Raw genomic sequence first — 20,735 nt, forward strand, 5'->3', positions numbered from 1 at the left:
CAAGTAGCCTAACTTCTCTAAGTCTCAGTTTCTTCATCTGAAAAAGGGAGATAACAGTATTTCCTATCTCACTGTGTCACTGTGAGGATTATTTTAGGTAATAAATATAGAGTGCTGAGCCCAGTGTCTACAACATACTAAACACATCATGTGTGCTCACTGTCTGAGGAGAAGCAGAGGAAGGGCAAAGGCCGGTTTTCTTGCCTCAGTGTGAAATGTTGGAGGGCTACTTCATGCAGCCAGTTGATGAGAGCTCAGCTGTCGATCCATGCGCTGGAGAACTGACCTGATTAATTTCTATCAGTATCACAGAACCGAACAGTATCTAAGAGATTTAGTTTCTGCAAGAGTGTTCTGGGAAATTCTAGTCCCACGAGCTACTGGACACATCTCTAGCCTTCTGGAGAATTACAGCATGCATGGATGTGCTGAAGGCTCCAAGAACTCTCATGGAAAAGAAGTCCTTTCCTTAAATGTTTCTCAGACACGTTTGACCATGGAACCCCTTTATGCTTAATAGCTATTAGTATCCAGCCAAAGCAGTATACCTTGGAACATAGCTTGAGAAGGATATGTCTAACTTCATCCCTTGGTCTGCAAATGAGAAGAATGAGGTTCAATAAGAAAAGCGGGTAGAAACCAGCTCATGCTGACAATCAGTGGTATTTTGTTCAGTGGCATTTTGCTTTGCATTAGATCGTCTATAAAACTTGGCCTGGCTTTACCACGAATAAACCATGTGGTCCCTGGCAATCACTTAGCCTGTCTGAGCCTCAGTTTCATCTATAAAATGAGGTCTGTTGCGACAGGGTTAAAGGGGCTGGCTGTGCAGTCAGATTGACTCTGGGTTCTCACCCAGTTCTGTCCCTTGCTAGACACGTAGCCTGAGAAAGCTATGGGGCCTCTCCAAGCCTCAGCCTCTTCATTTGCAAAGTATGGATAACAGTAGCAAGTGGCTCAGAGAGGCAGTGAGGATCAAATCAGATAATGAAAGTAAAGTCCATGGAAGAGTGAACGGCACAAAATAAACATTCAATACATGATATGCATCGGAAATAAAAACAAAGCTGACTATGATCATCGCTCCAGTTTCTTTTAAAGCTTTGTTATCTGCCTCCCATTTGCCTACCCTCCATTGGCTCAAAAACATAATTCCACATTCCAGCATATTTCTGCTCATTGTCATCTCTAAAATTTTCTAGAGCAACAGGATGACAAAGATATCGCTGACCCAAAGGGATTCAAATACAGGAGAAGGAAAAAACCAGGGTACATTTAGTGGAGAAACGGAGTTGCTCAGGAAGGAAAGGCCTCCCTTCCTGGAACTCCCTGGCTGGCTAAACGCACCTCAACTTGCCCTTTAAGCTACTGAGCACTTCTAGTAACTTAGAAGAGAAACAAGTACCTTTTTCCTAATGCAGTGACCATGGCCTCAAAGGAGCTATCGTATCTGAGCAAGGGGAGGCTGTGTCCTGAAAGGGTGGATTCAATAAACTCCGACAGCCCGAAGTACTTCTTATTTTCATGATATAAGTCCACTCCCTAAAACAAAGAAGAGCGTCGGTCACTCCAACATTGCATTCGCAGGGACGGTCAGAGGTTCGTGTGCCAGGCCTGCGGATGACCTGGGTTGGCAACTTCATCTAAATCGTGCCCACTGCGCAGTGGCTTGGATGGCATTTTATAAACTTCTTCCATCTGCAGAAGCAGAGCAAAGTACCTCCCATACTTTAAAAATGGTGTGTCCCCATTGCTCAGGAGTTTTCCATTCATTTGGTCCCAATGTTTTTACCAAGAAGAAAATCAGCCTTATCTTATTTTAACATATACGTTTCTTTGTTAAATTTGCTTCTTTCCACAATCTTAAGCTGGTTTTAGGAATGGGCAAATCAATTATTTTGCATTCAGTTGCTACTAAAAATCAATAGACAAAGAAAACATTTATCTAGCCAATTTTACTCACACAGACATAAAATTCCAAAGTTGGGGGAGTTTGTTGAAAATATTAAGGCATGAAAACTCTACTCCTAAATAGCACAGTGGTTAAGGGCCGAGCCATGGAGCCAGTGGCCTGGGTCATATCCTAGCTCCACGACTTTCTAGCTGCCTGGCCTGAGGCAAGTGGCCCAACTCTTGTTGGCCACTTTGTCTCATGTTCCCCATTTGTAGATGAGAACTCATCCTAGCACCTGCCTCTTGCATGAGCTCACAGCACGAAGCACTTTGGGCAGGGCTTCCCTGGCTTATGGGAAGTGCCTTATGAACAATGGCTATCCCCACCATGGATTCTCAGTCCACAGGACGGAAGCCAGGTATTTTTTAAAGTTTCTCAGAGGATTGCCAGACACTCCAAAAAAGTCTCATCTCTTACGTTTACTTATTCTTGTGTAACTAACTACAAACCACCCAGAAGTCTCAAATTACCAGGATTGTTTTAGTCTTCTATTTTGATGAGAAAATGTCAGGTGATAAGCTAAAAACTCATCAAGTTTTGAGGATATGTGTTTAGTTTGAGGAAGGAGATTCTGAATCTCACTACTTAAGGATGCAGGGATAGGGAAAACATGAACCTTCTTAGGGCTTCTGGAGACATTAAGCGTTGCTCTGTATGGAGCCCAAAGCCCCCAGCGCCTAAGGGCTCTACCTTCAATATCTCCATTCAATGCCATAGAACAAACATTCCGCATGCTGCTCAGAAAGCTGCAGTCACCAGAGAAAATGTCCCACAAACTGCATTACATCTTCCGAGATGAGGAAGCCAACTGGCGTACTGCAGGAAGGTTACCAAAAAGACCAAGAAGGGTTTACACCTAACTCTGGGTTGAACCAAAGATCCAAGGAGCTGGAACCCATTATCCTCAACCACACTGGTCAAGGCTTTTACTAAATGTAATTTTTGCAAACCCAAGTGATATTGCTACACAAGGGCCCAGCAGCCCCGTGGCACTCACATTACTGCAGGAGGCAGGCCAGTGGATCTCGTTGTAGGGGCTGATGAGGGTGTGCTGTGTCTGCAGTGCGTACGGGAAGGAGGTCACGTGAAGTGTCACAATGTTGGGGGCCTCCTTCACCTCCCTGCAGTTGAGCAATCGGTCCACCAATCCCACCGACGGGTCACTTTGAGAATAGAGGTTATGAACAGTGCTACTGAGGGAGGAGAAGACACAATCAGTGGAATTACTATATTGTTTTCTAATTTTGCAAGGTGAAGCAGTTGAATAAATTTATAACTAACCCCTGACTTTAGCAACAACTAAAGATTATGGCTCTGCCCATGACTAAGAATAGAGGAAAAAAAAGGCTGGACTTCAGGTAGCTGTCAGGGGCTCTCCCAAGATTCGTTACTTAGGAAAAATGTGTCTGGGGTGGGACGGTAGTCAGAAAGGATTTCTTACAAGATACACACTCCTTCTATCCCAATCGGACAGTGATATGACCCTGGGGATGTTCCATGAATCATTTGTTCCTCTTTGGCCCCATCTGATTGTGTACTTATCTCCTTACACAGTCCTTCTGACCTTGAAATGATCCAGAAAAGATGTAAAAGAGTAAATTCTATAGTCAGTTTAAAAGGCAGCAGGAAAGGATTGGGAAGCATTTTGGACAAGGGGTCTACGAGACAAGCCCAGCTCTGCACTTTTCTGTGGGACAAAGGCCTTTGCATTCTCTCCTGTAAGTTTAGGGGATTAAAAAGAAAAATCAGTGCTTAACCCTTTGGATGGCAGGAGGCCACTCTGAGAAACCTATTCCCAAAATGAATATTCACAATACAGCTCTTTCTATAATTTCGGAATGTTCCGATTTCCCCCAAGCCCACACATGGATTCTGGATTGTAAACCCTTTACGAGGTCCTTCATGTCCTGACCAGCCTAACTAGCTGTCTGTGGATCTGTGACAATCAAAGGCTTTCTCCACGACCTGGCCCTGGAGCCCCTCCTTCCTCATCTACATCAGTGGAAATGTCTGAAGGTACAACCCCTAGGCCAGTCTCACGGAGATGACCAATCCCGGTAAACCACCAGAAATCCTGCCAGGCGCTTGGCTTGGCCCATCTGAAATTCATCTGGGTTTATGTTCATTTTAACTGAGTGAGTCAAATCGCCCCTTAAGAAGGGCAGGCATCAGCCAGGTGCGGTGGCTCACGCCTGTAATCCCAGCACTTTGGGAGGCCGAGGCAGGCGGATCACGAGGTCAGGAGATCGAGACCATCCTGGCTAACACAGTGAAACCCTGTCTCCACTAAAAATACAAAAAATTAGCCAGGTGTAGTGGTGGGCGCCTGTAGTCCCAGCTACTCAGGAGGCTGAGGCAGGAGAATGGTGTGAACCCGGGAGGCAGAGTTTGCAGTGAGCGGAGATCGTGCCACTGCACTCCAAGCCTGGGCGACAGAGTGAGACTCTGTCTCAAAAAAAAAAAAACGAAATTAGCTGGGCGTGGAGACGGGTGCCTGTAGTCCCAGCTATTCGGGAGGGTGAGGCGGGAGAATGGCATGAACCCAGGAGGCTGAGCCTGCAGTGAGCCGAGATCACACCACTGCACTCCAGCCTGGGCGACAGAGTGAGACTCCCTCTCAAAAAAAGAAAAAAAAAAAAAAAAGAAGGGCGGGCATCAGTGGTGACCCACGGTACCAGAGCCCCCACGGAGCCTCTTTCAGGGAAGGGCTAAGCTGAGCTACTCCTGCTAGGACCCTCCGCACCCCACACCAGCACAGCTCCTTGTTGCTGAGTGGACTATGAAAGAAACACATCAGGCATCAGGCTGTGATTCGGGGTCTTAGCTCTGCCACTAACACCCTCCCACTCCACCCCACCCTGTGACTCTGGGAGACACGCTTCCCTTCTCCAGCCCTTAAATTCCACCGTGGTAAATTTCAGAGGTCACACTGGATAATCCCTGAGATAACTTCCAGCTCATGATTGTGGGAAACATCCATGGCATCTGCTTAGAAACACCAAGCCCAAACATCATCCATCTTTTCAGGATTTGTACCCTCAGCCCCCGGGAACATCCACATATATCATTTCAAAGAAGGAAAATGTCAACTTGTCATATATCAAGTCAATCTAACCTCACAAGATCCCAGTGCGCATGGTCATGGATTAGAACAAAAAGTGTATGCGGGTTCTGGAAGGAGTTTTGCAGAAAAGCCTTAAATTTTGTCTGTGCCTCCGTGTCTAGCTTCAGAACATACTGTTCCACCCTCTGCTTCGTCATGTGCTCTTTCTCCAGACCAAGCTCCAGCAAAACCCCTGCAACACAAAGAAAATACATCAGTAACTCCAAACATGCTCACTGGGTTTCATTCACTCAACAGACACCTGATGAGCGACTCCTACACAGCAGGTCCTGAGCTAGACTCAGAGATGCGAGAGTAGGGAAAGGAAGGGAAAAAACTCCCACACAGGTTACAGCTGCATAACTGTCCTGCACAGGAGCTGGGGCGCAGGCAAGCCTTGGCTGTGTGTACAGCAGCCCTCCCGAGGGGCACCAGCTTCATGAAGCAGCTGATCCCAAGCATGGTAAGACAGAGGGAACCGAAAGGTCCTGCCAGCAGCAAAATCCCTCTCTCAGTCTGAATGCCACAGGGCTATACATGACGCCACTAAAGAGTGAGTCCTTTCAGTGAAGACACTGGACATCTGTGTACTCTGTGGTTAAATATGATATCCTTGAAAGTACAAGGACATCAGTGATGCTAGATAGCAACATGTGGTTAGGTCACTAGCCTGAGTGGGACATGGTGAAAGTTCAAGTTTTGGCTCTACCTTCAACAGATCCTAAAATCTTGGGCAAGTCACTGTCTCTGAACATCAGTTTCACAATCTATAAAACAAGAGCAGCAATACTTGCCCTATTCACTCTATAGCAAAGAACAGTGTCAACACCCACACATGGATTTCGGCAGATCAAAGCTTCTCCACACATGACTTCTCCCCCAAAATGCCCCATACCTGAATGCCACACGTGGAACAGAGTCTGCTGGTAGGTCACTTCTGAGGGTGGAATGCAAATAAGAAAGTCCACCTTCTCAAAGGATCCCAGGTCCAGATTTTGGGTGCTGGAATCCGCAATGGAACACACATGGGAGAGGAGCTTCTGCGCTACTGCCAGCTGGAAGGGCCGGATGCTGTGTGGCTCCAGATTGTAACCTGGAACCAGAGCCCCAGGATGCCAGGTGAGCTCCAGGGCACACGGCTACTGCCAGGCCCTTGGCCAGAGAATCAGTGAGACCTGTCCAGGGGAGACGGCCCCATTCACAAAGCGATGAGGGAAAGGGGAATAACTCACGTTTATCAAGTCCCTGCTCTCAGCTAAGCAGTGGCGGGTGTGGGGGTAGCAATCATTTTAGGCACCATCTTTCACTTAATAATAAAAATAAGAACCAAGCACTTGGGGAGCACAGTGGAGGCAGTGGTCTCTTCTGCTTAGAGGGGACAAGGAGCCTATCCCAGGGGAGGTGATGCTGAGACTGGACTCTGGAAGAGGACTGCAAACTCTCCAGAAAAGAAAACTAACACGACAGTCATTTAGGAACTCCGTATGAATAAAAAACATCAGCAACAGACTCAGAGGCAGGAAATTGGCATAGAAAAATCTATCACCTCAGAGACAGTGATGGATGTGCAATTCAAGATTAAATGAGATTGTCATAATTAAAGACTGAATTTTAAATTAGGTATCAGGTCTACTGTGACACTAAAAGATGTCCTGTCTTGTGGATGTGCCTCTGACATTGCTACCTCCAATCTGAGTCCTTGGATGCTGCCTCCCAGGCCAGACCCAGGCCCTCGCCAGTGCCCTCTCATCGCCCACCGAGCACACATGAGCCCTCTGTCCCCTCAGCACCCACTTAGCACACCTGTGCCCACTGCCCTCTCTCACAGTGCACACCTGTGCCACTACCCTCTCTCACAGTGCACACCTGTGCCCACTGGCGCCTCTCACTGCACACAGCTATGCCCACTGCCCCATGTCACTGAGCATATCTGTGCCCCTGCCCACTCTCACGGTGCACACCTGTGCCCCCGCCCCCTCTCACTGTACACACCGGTGCCCCCATCTCCTCTCACTCTACACACCGGTGCCCCCACCCCTCTCACTGTACACACCGGTGCCCCCGCCCCTCTCACTGTACACACTGGTGACCCCGCCCCTCTCACTGTACACACCGGTGACCCCGCCCCTCTCACTGTACACACCAGTGACCCTGCCCCCTCTCACTGTATACACCTGCAATCCTGCCCCGTCACTTTACACACCAGTGCCCCGCCCCCCTCACTGTGTACACCTGCACCCCACCCCCTCACTGTACACACCTGTGCCCCACCCCCTCCCACTGTACACACACCTGTGCCCCCACCTACTCTCACTGTATACACCTGCAGCCCCGCCCCCTCTTACTGTACACACCAGTGCCCCACCCCATCACTGTACACACTGGTGCCCCCACCCCCTCTCATGGTAAACACCTGTGCCCCCATCCCCTCACTGTGCACACCTGCGCCCCCGCCCACCTCACTGTGCACACCTGCACCCCCACCCCCTCTCACTGTACACACCTGTGCCCCGCCCCTCACTGTGCACACCTGTGCCCCCACCCCCTCACTGTGCACACCTGTGCCCCCGCCCCCTCACTGTGCACACCTGTGCCCCCACCCCCTCACTGTGCACACCTGTGCCCCCGCCCCTTCACTGTGCACACCTGTGCCCCCGCCCCCTCACTGTGCATACCTGTGCCCCCGCCCCTCCTCACTGTGCACACCTGCGTCCCTGCCACCTCTCACTGTACACACCTGTGCCCCGTCCCCCCTCACTATACACATCTGTGCCCCTGCCCCCTCACTGTGCACACTTGCGCCATGGCCCCTCTCACTGTGCACACCTGCACCCACTGACCCTGCCCCTCATCACTACTTTGTACCCTCTCCACCCTGGGAGATTCCTTTTCACCACTCACTTGTGCACACCGGTGTCCCACTGACATCCAGGGATGCTGCTTTAGTGACAGAAGAGGCAGTGAGTGAGGAAGAAATATGGCCTTGATTTTCCTGGTGAAATTTGTCCAGCAAAATGTCAATGTCACCCTCTGCCCAAGACAGAATAAACAAATGGGTTTTTGATGTCAGTGAAATTCAGCAAACATCTACAGCGCAGTTAGTATCAGGTACTGTCCTGAGGCCTGGAGTCATGAAGGTAAAGAGGACATGGCCCGTCCTGTCAAGGGGTCTCAGCCTAGTCAGGATGAAGACACACTGCCAGAGTGAGCTCCCCCTACACAGACACAGCAGGTGCTAGGGCAGAAGGAAGAACAACATGGTAAAGGATGAAGGGGAAGGTCCCAAGCCCATCTGGAAAACGAAGGGTCTGAGAAGCTTTCTAGGGGGACATGAGATGAGTCTTGAGGGGTGGGTAGCTAGGCCAGCAAGGGAGAAGGATGCTCACAGCCCAGAGCACGAGGGATGCGGAACTCTCCAGCAAAAGGGGAGACAGGGAAGAGAGGCCACCAAGGCTGGAAAGGTGGAGAGGAACAGGCACAAGGGCCTTGTGTACCCCATGAAGAAGAACCCACAAGGTGCCCTCCACCCCTTAGGAGAACGCTACAGCTCAAGCAGGAAGAGATGGCCAGCCAGAACCCGTGGCTGTCACTCAAGAAAAGAAAGGGACAGAAATGCAAGAGCACAGAATGAGGGGTGCTCTGCAGTGGAGGCCAGCCTTAGCGGGTCACAGGCAGGGTGAGGCAGAGATGACCTCCCCCAGCACTGATTACTGTCCTATTAACATACGCATGTGCACCTGTCTTGCGATAAGCCTACCTGGACAGAGGGTGCTAAAGAAGGCCCCCAGCGAGTCTACCTTCCCCGTAACCAGCTCGTAATTGACTTCCTTCTGGTACTCCGCAGGGGTGAGAAGGCTCTCGGAAAGAATCCGGGCTTGGTATTTTCCTGGAAAGCAAACAGATTTCACAGTACCCATTGTATCTTCCCTGCTTACGGGCTGTGTAGCCCTAGACTAGTCCCTTAACCCTTCTAGACTGACATTTCCCATCTGGAATCTGTGGCTAACAGCTGGATCTACCTCCCAGGCCTGCTGTCAGGTGACACAAGACAATGGTGCCTGACACATGGCAGAGGCTCAGGGTCTACTACTGCAAGTCCCACTCACATCAAGGTAAATAATTTATTAAAAAAAAAAAAAAAAGGCCGGGCACAGTGGCTCACACCTGCCATCCCAGCACTTTGGGAGGCCGAGGCAGGCAGATCACAAGGTCAGGAGATCGAGACCATCCTGGCTAACACGGTGAAACCCCGTCTCTACTAAAAATACAAAAAAATTAGCTGGGTGTGGTGGCGGGTGCCTTGTAGTCCCAGCTACTCAGGAGGCTGAGGCAGGAGAATGGTGTGAACCCAGGAGGCGGAGCTTGCAGTGAGCCTACAAAGCGTCACTACACTCCAGCCTGGGCGACAGAGCGAGACTCTGTCTCAAAAACAAACAAACAACAACAACAAAAAACACAGAATGGGTTTAAGATTAAAGAACGCTGGTCGGGCACGGTGGCTCTTGCCTGTAATCTCAGCACTGTGGGAGGCTGAGGTAGGTGGATCATCTGAGGTCAGGAGTTTGAGACCAGCCTGGCCAACATGGTGAAACCCCATCTCTACTAAAAATACAAAAATTACCTGGGTGTGGTGGTGCACGCCTGTAGTCCCAGCTACTCAGGAGTCTGAGGCAAAAGAATTGCTTGAACTTGGGAGACGGAGGTTGCAGTGAGCCGAGACTGCACCACTGCATTCCAGCCTGGGAAACAGAGCAAGACTCCATCTCAAAAAAAAAAAAAGAAAAAAAATGCTAAAAGACAACTCAGACACTATACTTAAAAAGTACATTAAATGCCAGGCACAGTGGCTCATGCCTGTAATCCCAGCACTTTGGGAGACTGAGGTGGGTGGACTGCTTGGGCCTAAGAGTTTGAGACCAGCCTGGGCAACATGGCAAAACCCTGTCTCTACCAAAGTACAAAACTGAGCTGGGTGTGGTGGTGCACACCTGTAGTAGTTCCAGCTACTCCGGATGGAGGCTGAGGCAACAGAATCACTTGAGCCCGGGAGCTCGATACTGCAATGAGCCAAGATCTCGCCACTGCACTTCAGCCCAGGTGACAGAGCAAGACCCTGTCTCAAAAAAAAGTGCATTAAATTCTGCACTTTTAAAGTAAATTTTACAAGGTACAAAAAATTCTGGCTGAAAATGCACAACACTTGTGAAGATTTAAGCAGGCCAGGAAAGCTCACGTGTTTGGTGTCTGCCTCCCCCACCTAAAAGAACACTCCAGGCAAGTAGAGACTGCTCTGCTCCCTGTGGGCCCCCAGCCTCTAGAACAGTGGCTGTACATGTGGGGCCTCAATGGATGTTTTTAAAATTAAATCAATTGGCCGGGCATGGTGGCTCACTCCTGTAATCCCAGCACTTTGGGAGGCCTAGGCAGGTGGATCAGTTGAGCTCAGGAGTTTGAGACCAGCCTGGGTGACATGGTGAAACCCCATCTCTATCAAAAAATACAAATTAGCTGGGTGTGTCCCAGCTACTTGGGAGGCTGAGGTGGGAGAATCTCTTGAACCTAGGAGGTAGAGGTTATAATGAGCCAAGATCAGGCCACTGCACTCCAGCCTGGGCAACAGAGTGAGACCTTGTCTCAAAAAATTAATTGGCTCCTGAACACAGACAACACAACAAGGGCATTGTTTCTTATCTCCAATAGATCAGTGAAGAAACAGGGCCAGAGTTCCTGGTGTGAGTGACCACCCACGTGGTGGAGCCAGGTTTTCAGCAGGGTCTTTCCACATTCCCAAGCTGACCCCAGGGCTAACCTCACCAGCCACTCAGAGCAGGGATGAGATTGTAACTAAGTCATTAGTCAAGGCTGCCTTCTGAAGCCAGCTAGTGAGCACAAACCGCAGGTGCTAACTGCTGCCACAAACCCGGGCCACCCTAGACAGAAAGGGAGAGAACCACCAAAGGAGGGGACCGGGAACGCCGTCCAGGGGGCTTTCCCGCAGCCGCGCGGCCCAGCGCTCACCGGTGACGGCGATGCAGGAGTCGATGGCCGCGCTGCGGCAGGCGCAGATGATGACCACGTAGTTGGTCTTGGCAAGTTTGCCCTCGACCAACAGCCGGAACATCTCGGAGAGACCCTCGGCCAGGGAGTAGGCACACTCGATGACGTGCACGCTGTCGTTGCAGGAGCTGGCGGCCAGGCTGGCCAGCCAGGGCAGCTGCGCGGAGGTCACGGGTGCCGCGGCGCTGGGCGCGGGCGGGAAGGGCTGCGGCGGCGCCTGCTGGTACTGCCGGATCTCGGTCAGGTGCGACTCGCGCCAAGAGCGCAGGAAGATCTGCTCCAGGTCCTCCATCAAGGGCACCTGGTCCGCGGCTGCAACACAATGCGGGCGGAGGGCCTGCCACAAATGCCAGCGGCATCCGGGGACGCACGGGTGCAGTGATGTGAAAGTACCCACCTAAGTGATTACTGTGAAATCGTATCACAGACGGCTGGAGCACGAGGGGAGGGCATAAAATCCGCCACAATCTCACCACCGTCCTAACAGAGCCACGCTATTTACGTGTATTTCTCAGTCTTTTTTTTATATGAAAGTTTTTTTAAATTATAAGATGATTTGTACATTTATTTTTATTTTTAAGATTAAGCATCCTCTTTGACAATCCAGAAACATAGTCCTTGCTCACTCTTTGGCCACACACACCTAAAACAGTTAAACGTGATTCCTCAATTTTCAATGACAAAGTAGGAAAAAAGAATATGTCCTCAAGCTGCAGTTCAATTTTTCTGTCCTCTTTTAAAAAAAAAAAATCTTACTTTGCTACCAAGCCACTCACCAATTATAAGTTGGAAAGACAATTTTTCAAAAAGCCAACAAAACCCAGAAAAAGGATAAGTATCAATCCAGAATTATCACCCAAAACACTGCTGTTGTAAAAAAAAAAAAAAAAAAAAAAAAGTAGGAAGCCAAATTCCCATAGCTTGTTAGAGAAGGTCTTTAAAAAGAATTCAGAAAGTTAGGACTGGAACTACGGTGGTATAGACAGGTTACACTGTCCCTATGTGCATATACAGTGGTAAATGTGTAGAACATTCAGCCTGGGAAAATAGGCTTTCTCCTACTCCAGGACAGGGAATAAAAACATGTGTTGCTGGAATTAGTGTTAAAACTGTCCTTACAAATAGCTGCAATGATTGTCAGTATAAACTTTGGGTCTTGCATTCTTTCCTTAACCATGACCCTATCATCAGTTTCAGTGCCATTTTCGGCCAACATAAAGAGTGCTGTTAGTGTGTCCATAATGTCCCATCATACGTAAGCACCACCGTTTACTTAGCAAGGTCTCTATTGTGGATTCTCTTATTTCTTCCAAATATTCACCTTTATAAATACCTCTGCAATGCACATCTTGACGTATAGAAAGTTACTTCCTTTGCCTAAATTCTCAAAGGTGGATTTACAGAGCCAGCTACTACATATCATCAGCTTGCTTCCCAACAGCCTGAATGCGTCAGTTTACCACGCGAACGGTGCATTGGACAAGCGCTGGTTTTACCGCACCTAAGCACCACTGGGTACCATCATTTGAGTTATTAATTCAGAAAAAGATGACTTGATTTGTGATTTGCATGTCTTTGATGATGAGTGAGACTGAATACTTTTCAATATTTGTTTCCTTCTGGTATTTTCTCTTTTATGAATTGTCTGGTTTATACGTCCGGATTTCGTATTTGATGTGCTGGAAGAAAGTGCGTCAGGCTTCCATTTAGAAGGTGGGTTCCAGCCCAGTTCTACCCAGCACCAGCTGTGCGGCCCTGAGCTATCTCCCACGGTTTCCTGATGCATAACACGGGGTTCATGACACCTGCTCTGTGGGCCGTGCCAGAATTTGATTAAATTAGCTTATATCTCCCTCTTTGATTGGATGCATTTAATCAGAATTCACTACTTGAATTAGCTAATCAAATTAGAATTTAATTAGATTAGCCGTTATCTCTCTCATCTTTAAAAACTTTCCTTTGAGTCCACATCTCCTTCCAGAACTAACCCCTACCCAGAGCTGTCTGCACGGGCCATACTGTCTCTTCACCTCCAATCTCTCTAACCCACTCCAATATGACTTTTATCTCCAATCTTCACATACATCATCATCAAGGTTACCAGCCGCTTCCCATGGCCAAACCCAATGGTCAGGGTCCAGTCTTCCCTCCATTCAACTCCCGGCCACACTGGCACAGTTGATCAGCCCCTCTCCTTGGGATCAGCCCCTCTCCTTGGGAATGCTTTTTTTCACTGCTTCCTATCAACATTCACCCATTCCTCAACTATTCCCTCAATATAGGCTGGCAGACTGTCGACTTCAGCTTCAGATGCTATGGGGCATCGGGAAAAGGACTCGCTCACTATGCCTGGCCTCATGGAGCTTACACCCTAGCTGGGGGAGACACACTTAAAGGGAACAATCACAGACCCTAATTCCTGGTGCCTAAAGATAAAGGGCATAGGATAGGGGCCCGGAGGGCGGGAGCTGTCTTACACACAGTAACAAGAAGGTCTTGCTGAGGAGATGATGAGTGACCCAAAACCTGAAGGACATAAGGGAGCAAGCCACACAAATGTCTTTGGCAAGAGCATGTCACAGGGAAGGAACAGCAAGTGTGGGATGCCCAGGTGGGACCAAGATTGCTGAGGGGGACAGTGGGCTGGGACAGAGCAAGCAGGTGGGACCAGGAGGCAGGCTGGGCCCTGGGGAAGGGGTGGAGTGAGCGACTGATGGGAAGCCGCGGCAGGGCTCTGAGCAGGGAAGAGATGCAATCGGATTCCCAGTTCTCAGGGATGTGGGAAACAGGGCAAGAATGGTGCCCCGGTGAGGCGGCAGCCACAGAGAGGGTGAGCGAGGCTGGATTCAGGATGAAGCCGTGCTTACTGACGGACAGGTGGGGACTATGAGAAAGAGGGACAATGCTGGGTTTCCCAGATTCTCCACTGTCCTTTCCTTCCTTCCCACCCATTCCATCTCAGTCGCCTCCTCTGGATCTCTGAAGATTGGAGGTCCCCAGGACCAAACCTTGGCACTTTCCTCTCCTCGTAGCCACCCGCAGCTGGTCTCACGGCTTTAATATAAGTCATCTGTAAGCCAATGTGTCTTAAATGTATACCTAGAGCCTCCACCTCTCCTGGGACTCAAGGCCTGTCCATGCAAATGAACACAGGCGACTTGACTGTCTCGTGGGCATCTTGTACAAACTCACACCAAGACAGAACTCAGGTTCATTGCCACCATTCACCTGGCTGCTCAGGCTGAAACCCAGGCCCCATCTGCTCCCACCCCCTTCAAAGGGATTTCCAGCCGGCCTTACCTTCAGAATAGCCCCTCCAGCTCACTGCTGCCACCCGCAGTGGCCCAAGCCACTGTGTGCCTTTAATAGGCAACAACTGACTCTTTCTCCATTTCCGCCACTGCGTCTGCCCCACCTGACTCCACATAGCCGCCAGGGTGGCGTTTTTAAAGTGAAAATCGGATCACCTCCATCCCCTGTCTAAAAGTACTCCGGTGACTTCTCAATGTGTCTACATAGAATCACACTCTTGACCGGAGCCGGCCCCCTCTAACCACACCTCTCACTCACACCCTCTCTCTGCTACAGCTACGCTGGCCTCTCCAGCGACCTGGGACACTCACTGCTCCTCCACCTCACAGCCCTCACCTGGCCTCCCTCTCTCCCCAGGGCCCCACCTGTCCTCATTCCTCAGATCATCACAAGGCTGAATCCTTCTCAGGGTCCAGGTCTCTATTCACAGAGGCCTTTCTTCATGACCCTAAACTGACCCGACACAAACACACACTAATGCATGCACCCATCTTTACCTGCCTGTTTTCCACTGGTTTATTGCTTCTCTCTCCCACTAGACTAGAATCGCCTCAAGGACAGGGTCTTTGCTCAATTCCCTGCTGTATCCCTGTGCCTAGAATGGCAGATAAAGAGTTCTGGAAATGTCTCCATCAACCTCAACCTACTTTCAGCCCCCCAGTGTGGGGACGCCCACAGTGACCTCATGACATCCCGCCAGTGGAGCCATAAGCTCTCCCCATGTATTTCAATTCCAGCAGCCTAATCAGCCCCCATGAGGGCCGAGGCCAGGTCTGTGCTCGGGCTGTGGCCCCTCCCTGCCACTGGGCCGGGAGGTGGAGGTGACTCACCCAGCTGGACCAGGTAGTAGACGGTAAGCAGGAGCTGCATCTCCTCGGAGATGGGCTGGATGGCAGAGGCGCCGTACTGCTCGTATGCCCGTGAGACAGACTGGGAATTCTGGTAGCACGTGTACAGGAGGGGGCTGACCACAACGTCATTCAGGTTCCCACAGAGGTAAGGGAAGTTCCCGTGGCCTGCAGAGGAATAGCAGCGACTTGGCACCCAGTCTTGTGCACAGCTTACGGTCCCCTACATGTGGGTTCTCTGGGGGTGAGGGCACTGAAGGAGATAGGTGAGCTGCGCCAGGTCCCTCGAGTGCCCTGTCCTGGGAAGCCTTGCTCATTGAGTGCACCTGCTCACCCTCCTGGAGCCTAGGATGAGAGGAGTCACCTTTTCTAACCAATGGGGCTGTGCCACTTGCTGGTTCATTTCGTCCAATCCTCTTATTTTTTACAAGTGAGGGGGCTGAAGGGAGGGACTTGCCCAGAGCCAAGCAGCCGCCACCTGTCACTCCTCCAGCACCACCAATGGGACACCTTGTGGGCAGAGCACCTTCCAGGGCTTCACTGGGTGCTGCCTGCCAGGTCTTGCCTCCCTGACTCCAAGCAGGGAGGATTCTGCCCTGCATCCTCCCAGGGCTGTCTGGCAAGGTGAGTTGGGACAATATATCACCACAGAAACCAGAAGACTGAGTCATTCTTTTTTTTTTTTTTTTTTTTTTTGAGACAGTGTCTTGCTCTGTCCCCGGGCTGGAGTGCAGTGGCATGATCTCGGCTCACCACAACCTCTGCCTCCCAAGTTCAAGCGATTCTCCCACCTCAGCCTCCCGAGTAGCTGGGATTACAGGTGCGCATCACCACTACACCCGGCCAATTTTTGTATTTTTAGTAGATACAAGGTTTCACCATGTTGCCCAGGCTGATCTTGAACTTCTGACCTAAAGTGATCTACCCGCCTCAGCCTCTCAAAGTTCTGGGATTACAGGCATGAGCCACCGTGCCCGGCCCATTAGAAGATTCATTCTGAGGACAGCCCTCAGAGGTGGAATTGCCCAGGTCGGGTTCAAATATCTTTCCACCATTCTTTAGCTACATGATGCTAAGCAAGAAGCTTAACTGCCCTAAACCTCAGTCTCCGCATTTGTAAAACCAGGTGAAGTGGTGAAGCTATCAAATCCTCTCGGGGCTGCTGAGCTCCCAAAGGTGGCGTGTGTGTGTGTGTGTGTGTGTGTGTGTGTTATCTTGTACTCCAGGTACTCCATTTAGTCACCAAAAATATATTTTCTGACTTCGGCTGTGTGTTATATGCAGATGTCCTGCTAGGCTCGGGGAGTAAAGCTGGTGCCTGGGGCACAGGTCATGTTCTCAAAGACATTGCTTCTCAAGGGCTTGCCAAACACTCGCTGGCGCCACCCAGGGCTTCTGATGCAGAACTGGGGCCTGATTCTGATTCCAGGATGGGTCCGTGAATTCATGCCTCTCATAAGCTCCGGGGCGATGCAGGTTCTGCTGGACCAAGGGCTACCATTTGGGTAGCACCATTTACAAATATTGCAGTGGGCAAGAGGTAAAGAGTTACTATAAAAGCAAGCATGTGACATTTGTCATAAAAGAGGGACAGAGAAGTGACAAGGGGGGCAGAGGAAAGGGAATCTAAGACAACTTCATGGAGAAGGCACAGAGCTGAGTCTTAAGGCCTCAGGAGGGCTTGGACATATGGCTGTGGGGAACAGGAGCCAGGGAGACAAGGGCTTTACAGTGAGGGGTGCAGTGTAAACAGAGAGGCAGTGGAGGGAACAGAGCACACCTGAGAACTGAGAGGACAGTCTCTATTCTGAGATTGTTCGTGTGAGACGTAGACTTGCTGGGCTTTCTTTTCTGAGGTTCCTGGCTCAAAGCAGAAGCAGGTGACGCCCTGCCTGCACCTCCAAGCCTTGCACTCTGTCCTAGCTCTGTTTCCTGAGCACCGTGGTCTTCGGGCCTACCACAGACACATCATGGCCACATAAAAAAACACACACAACATGACTGAAAGAATGTTGGTCTTCATTTGAGGTAGACAGTGGGGCCCAGTGGAACTGCCTCGGCCATTGGTCCTGCGTCATGCTAAGGTCAAAACTCAGAGTTGCACTCTACTTCCTGAATACCCTGTCCAGTTTTTGTTTTTTAGGAAAAAGACATGCTCTTTCTTATTTCTTAATTAACAGTAGGGTGCTTCTCTCACTTTCCTACAATCCTCTCTACTCTATCTACAAGCATGATACCAAATGCAATAATAACGTATTTAAGAGGGGCCTGCGTGCACGGTGTGTGTGTGTGCCGTGCCCATGTGTGTATGTATGTGTGTGTTGCCATGTGCCAGCCATTCTAGTGCCTACACATCACCAGCCAAGCCCTGCTGAATCCCCCCAGGGTTTCCCATTGCAACATCCCCAGCTTCATCAAAGAGATTTCTTCAGCTGAGCCAAAAGTCTACCCCCACGTAGCATACGTTAGCCCACTGCACAAAACAGATCAAATCTAATTTTGTTTGATGCTTCTACAGTGGTGACCACGGCTATCTTTGCCCAACCAAAGTAGATTTCATAGTCAAAAAATACTAGTGGCGTGGGTGACAACAGGAGACAACCCACCAGAGCGGGGCTCCTGCAGCCAGGGAGTGATTTGTTTTTCCTAATCTTCGGCACTCAGCACCGGGTCTGGGACCACGGCAGAAGTTCAATGAAGCTGAGCAAACGAAGGAAAGAATGAGTGAACAGGCAAATAGACTTCATGGCAGGGAATCATTTCATCTGGACCCACTGTGGAAAGCTGTGACAAGCTCCATCATTCTTGGCATCTGATCAGGGGCTGAACTAGTGACTGGCTCTGCCTTGTTCTTTCCTTGCCCTGGAAAGCATTTTAGGTTTGTCTCAGGAGGATAACCTTGGAGTCAGACCGGGATGAGGTCTCGCTTTTGCTTGTTTCTCATGCCTTCCTTTAGGTTCTCCCATCCCCACGACTCGGTGCACTGCTGTACTTGCCTTTAAATATCACTGGCTTGGCCTTGCATATTTTCAGCAAGTTGTCAGGAACAGACACTGGTTCTCCAGAGGCCACCACTGGAAAGGTGACTGAAGCTGGTCCCACCAAGCCAACCTGCGGCACACAGGACATGCCTGCGCTCTCTAGGAACACCCAAGAATATTAGTGAAAACATCAGACAAGGCATCCACCTCTCACACACCTGACATCAGGCCAGCCAGCAAATCTGCTACCCCCTGACCAACGTCCCTGATTACAGGAGCACCAAACTCTTAGAGCCACAGATTCCTAAGGTCAACAGCACCTTTAAGTTCATTCCGCCCATCCTTCCCCCAGTAGTTCAGTCTCCTCTTCGATATCCCTGCCAAGTCATAAATAGCCCCTTTTAAAATTTCTCAAGGATCAGAGAACTCACTATCAAACACGGATCCTAGACCTTGCAAAGCAATTTTAACATGTGAGAAAGAGGTCTTTTGTTACACCAAACTCGGCCTCCTTAGAACTCCCTCATCAGTACACACGCACATTCACACTCGTGCGCACGCACACATGCACACATACACACAACTGGCAGCAGCACTACCACCAGTACCCAAGTCTGGAATTCTGGGCAAGGCTGCCATCACTTACCATACTTAGCTCTGTTTCCACCACCTTGGGGGCAGCCACCATCTGGAGCTGATGGAGATTCTGGAGACCACCCTTTGTGGCGTTTTTTGGGGGGCCCGGAGTTTGACAAGATACCTAGACAATATTCAGAGTGTGGATTAGGCTATCACCAGGACAGGCCTCCAATAAAATTTACCCTTGGAGAACAATGATCTGTTTTGTTTTGTTTTGTTTTTCTAATCACAGATTCACGTGGGTTTTAAGGACCTAGTGAAATATCTAGGCATAAGGAAATGTCAATTTTTGTAAATGTTTCATTCCGACCTGGACCGGTTCACCCCTCCTTAGGCAACCTGGTGGTCCTCCGCTCCAGGGAGGTCACCATATTGATGCCAAACTTAGTGCGGACACCCGATCGGCATAGCGCACTACAGCCCAGAACTCCTGGACTCAAGCGATCCTCCAGCCTCAGCCTCCCAAGTAGCTGGGACTACAGGCACGCGCCACCGCGCCCGGCTGTAAATGTTTCATTCCAAAGTTGTGTGTGTGTCTAAACGATCTCTCTCTGAGCCCGAGCTCCTTCATCTTTAAAATAGGACACTAAATCCTACTCTGAAAGGTGGTTTGATCAGGACTAAAAAGAATGTATGTAGAGTGCTTTGTGCAACGAACTGTGGGGAGCTTGGACCCAATAAGGTAGCCAGAATTACCCACATCATCATCATCATCTTCACCACCATCATTATTGTTATCGACATATTCCAATACACTTCTGAAGGGCTGGAAGAGAGAAATACGTTTGTGCAGACAGGCGGCAGCAGTATTTGATCCACCACCACAGCTCCACCGCTTGGGGGCAGTACTGATCCACCTGTGCTCCCCTCCCTGCCCCAGCCTGGAAAGCTAATTTCAGACTCAAAAAAATCAAGTACAGAGCAGCGCACCCACTCCAATGAGTCATCCCCACCCACTCTAGACAACAGCATGCTCATGACTCAAACTATCTTCGTGAATGGTTCAAAATATCAAGAATTGGTTTCCATAGTTTCTTGACTAACCAGACACAAAATTTCCCCTACATGCAGAGATTCATGTCTCAACTTCAACTGTACATTAAACTCAACCGGGAAACTTTTAAAACTCTGTCTGGATGCAATCGCATCCCAGGTAAACCAGAAGCCCAGCATGGGAGCAGGACCCAGGCATCCCAATATCTCAACGCTTCTTTTTGATTCTAACGCACAGCCCAGGTGGAGAAACACCAATCAGAGCAACGGTTCTCCAGGTGTGACCCGAGGCACTGCACAGAACCCGCATGGGCCTATTAAACCTGTGTGTCCCTGGGCCCTGCCTTGACCTCCAGAATCACATCTCTGGAAACGACAGTAAAAAAACACCATCCTTTGTAAGCCAGCCTGGTGATTTTTTTTTTTCGAGACAGAGTCTCGCTCTTGTCGCCCAGGCTGGAGTGCAGTGGCGCGGCCTCAGCTCACTGCAACCTCTGCCTCCTGAGTTCAAGCGATTCTCCTGCCTCAGTCTCCCGAGTAGCTGGGATTACAAGCGCGCACCACCACACCCGGCCAATTGTTGTATTTTTAGTAGAGACAGGGTTTCACCGTGTTGGTCGGGCTGGTCTCGAACTCCTGACCTCAGGTGATCCGTCTGCTCAGCCTCCCAAAGTGCCGAGATTATAGGTGTGAGCCAATGCACCCGACCAGCCTGGTAATGTTTAAGCACGCTGCAGGGTGAGAATCATTGCTTCAGAGTCTCTCAAGAGTAAACAAAAAAAATTATCACTTCATTTGACTGACTGAAAGTAAACAAAAAGTTAAAAGCATAAAGCACTTTGTTTACA

The 20,735-nt window shown here is 49.8% G+C and overlaps 1 protein-coding gene across 13 annotated transcripts in view; it reads right to left on the reverse strand.

Annotated features, from left to right (window-relative positions):
• Positions 1 to 20,735, reverse strand: part of GREB1 (growth regulating estrogen receptor binding 1) — a 161,365-nt gene that overhangs the window by 39,236 nt on the left and 101,394 nt on the right. For 11 of the 13 annotated variants that reach the window (XM_063789305.1, XM_054678260.2, XM_016947336.4 and 8 more), the window contains 10 exons: positions 18,902 to 19,015; positions 18,271 to 18,414; positions 15,257 to 15,442; positions 11,076 to 11,426; positions 8,815 to 8,943; positions 7,959 to 8,087; positions 5,953 to 6,150; positions 5,070 to 5,250; positions 2,952 to 3,147; positions 1,406 to 1,542 (listed from right to left, as the gene is read on the reverse strand). In XM_063789305.1, coding sequence (XP_063645375.1) covers positions 1,406 to 1,542; positions 2,952 to 3,147; positions 5,070 to 5,250; positions 5,953 to 6,150; positions 7,959 to 8,087; positions 8,815 to 8,943; positions 11,076 to 11,426; positions 15,257 to 15,442; positions 18,271 to 18,414; positions 18,902 to 19,015 — 1,765 coding nt within the window. The remainder of the gene's footprint in view (positions 1 to 1,405; positions 1,543 to 2,951; positions 3,148 to 5,069; positions 5,251 to 5,952; positions 6,151 to 7,958; positions 8,088 to 8,814; positions 8,944 to 11,075; positions 11,427 to 15,256; positions 15,443 to 18,270; positions 18,415 to 18,901; positions 19,016 to 20,735) is intronic. The other 2 variants (XM_016947332.4, XM_016947325.4) reach the window with 2 other exon arrangements.

This window comes from Pan troglodytes, chromosome 12 (assembly GCF_028858775.2).
Source record: "Pan troglodytes isolate AG18354 chromosome 12, NHGRI_mPanTro3-v2.0_pri, whole genome shotgun sequence".
Lineage (NCBI taxonomy): Eukaryota > Metazoa > Chordata > Mammalia > Primates > Hominidae > Pan > Pan troglodytes.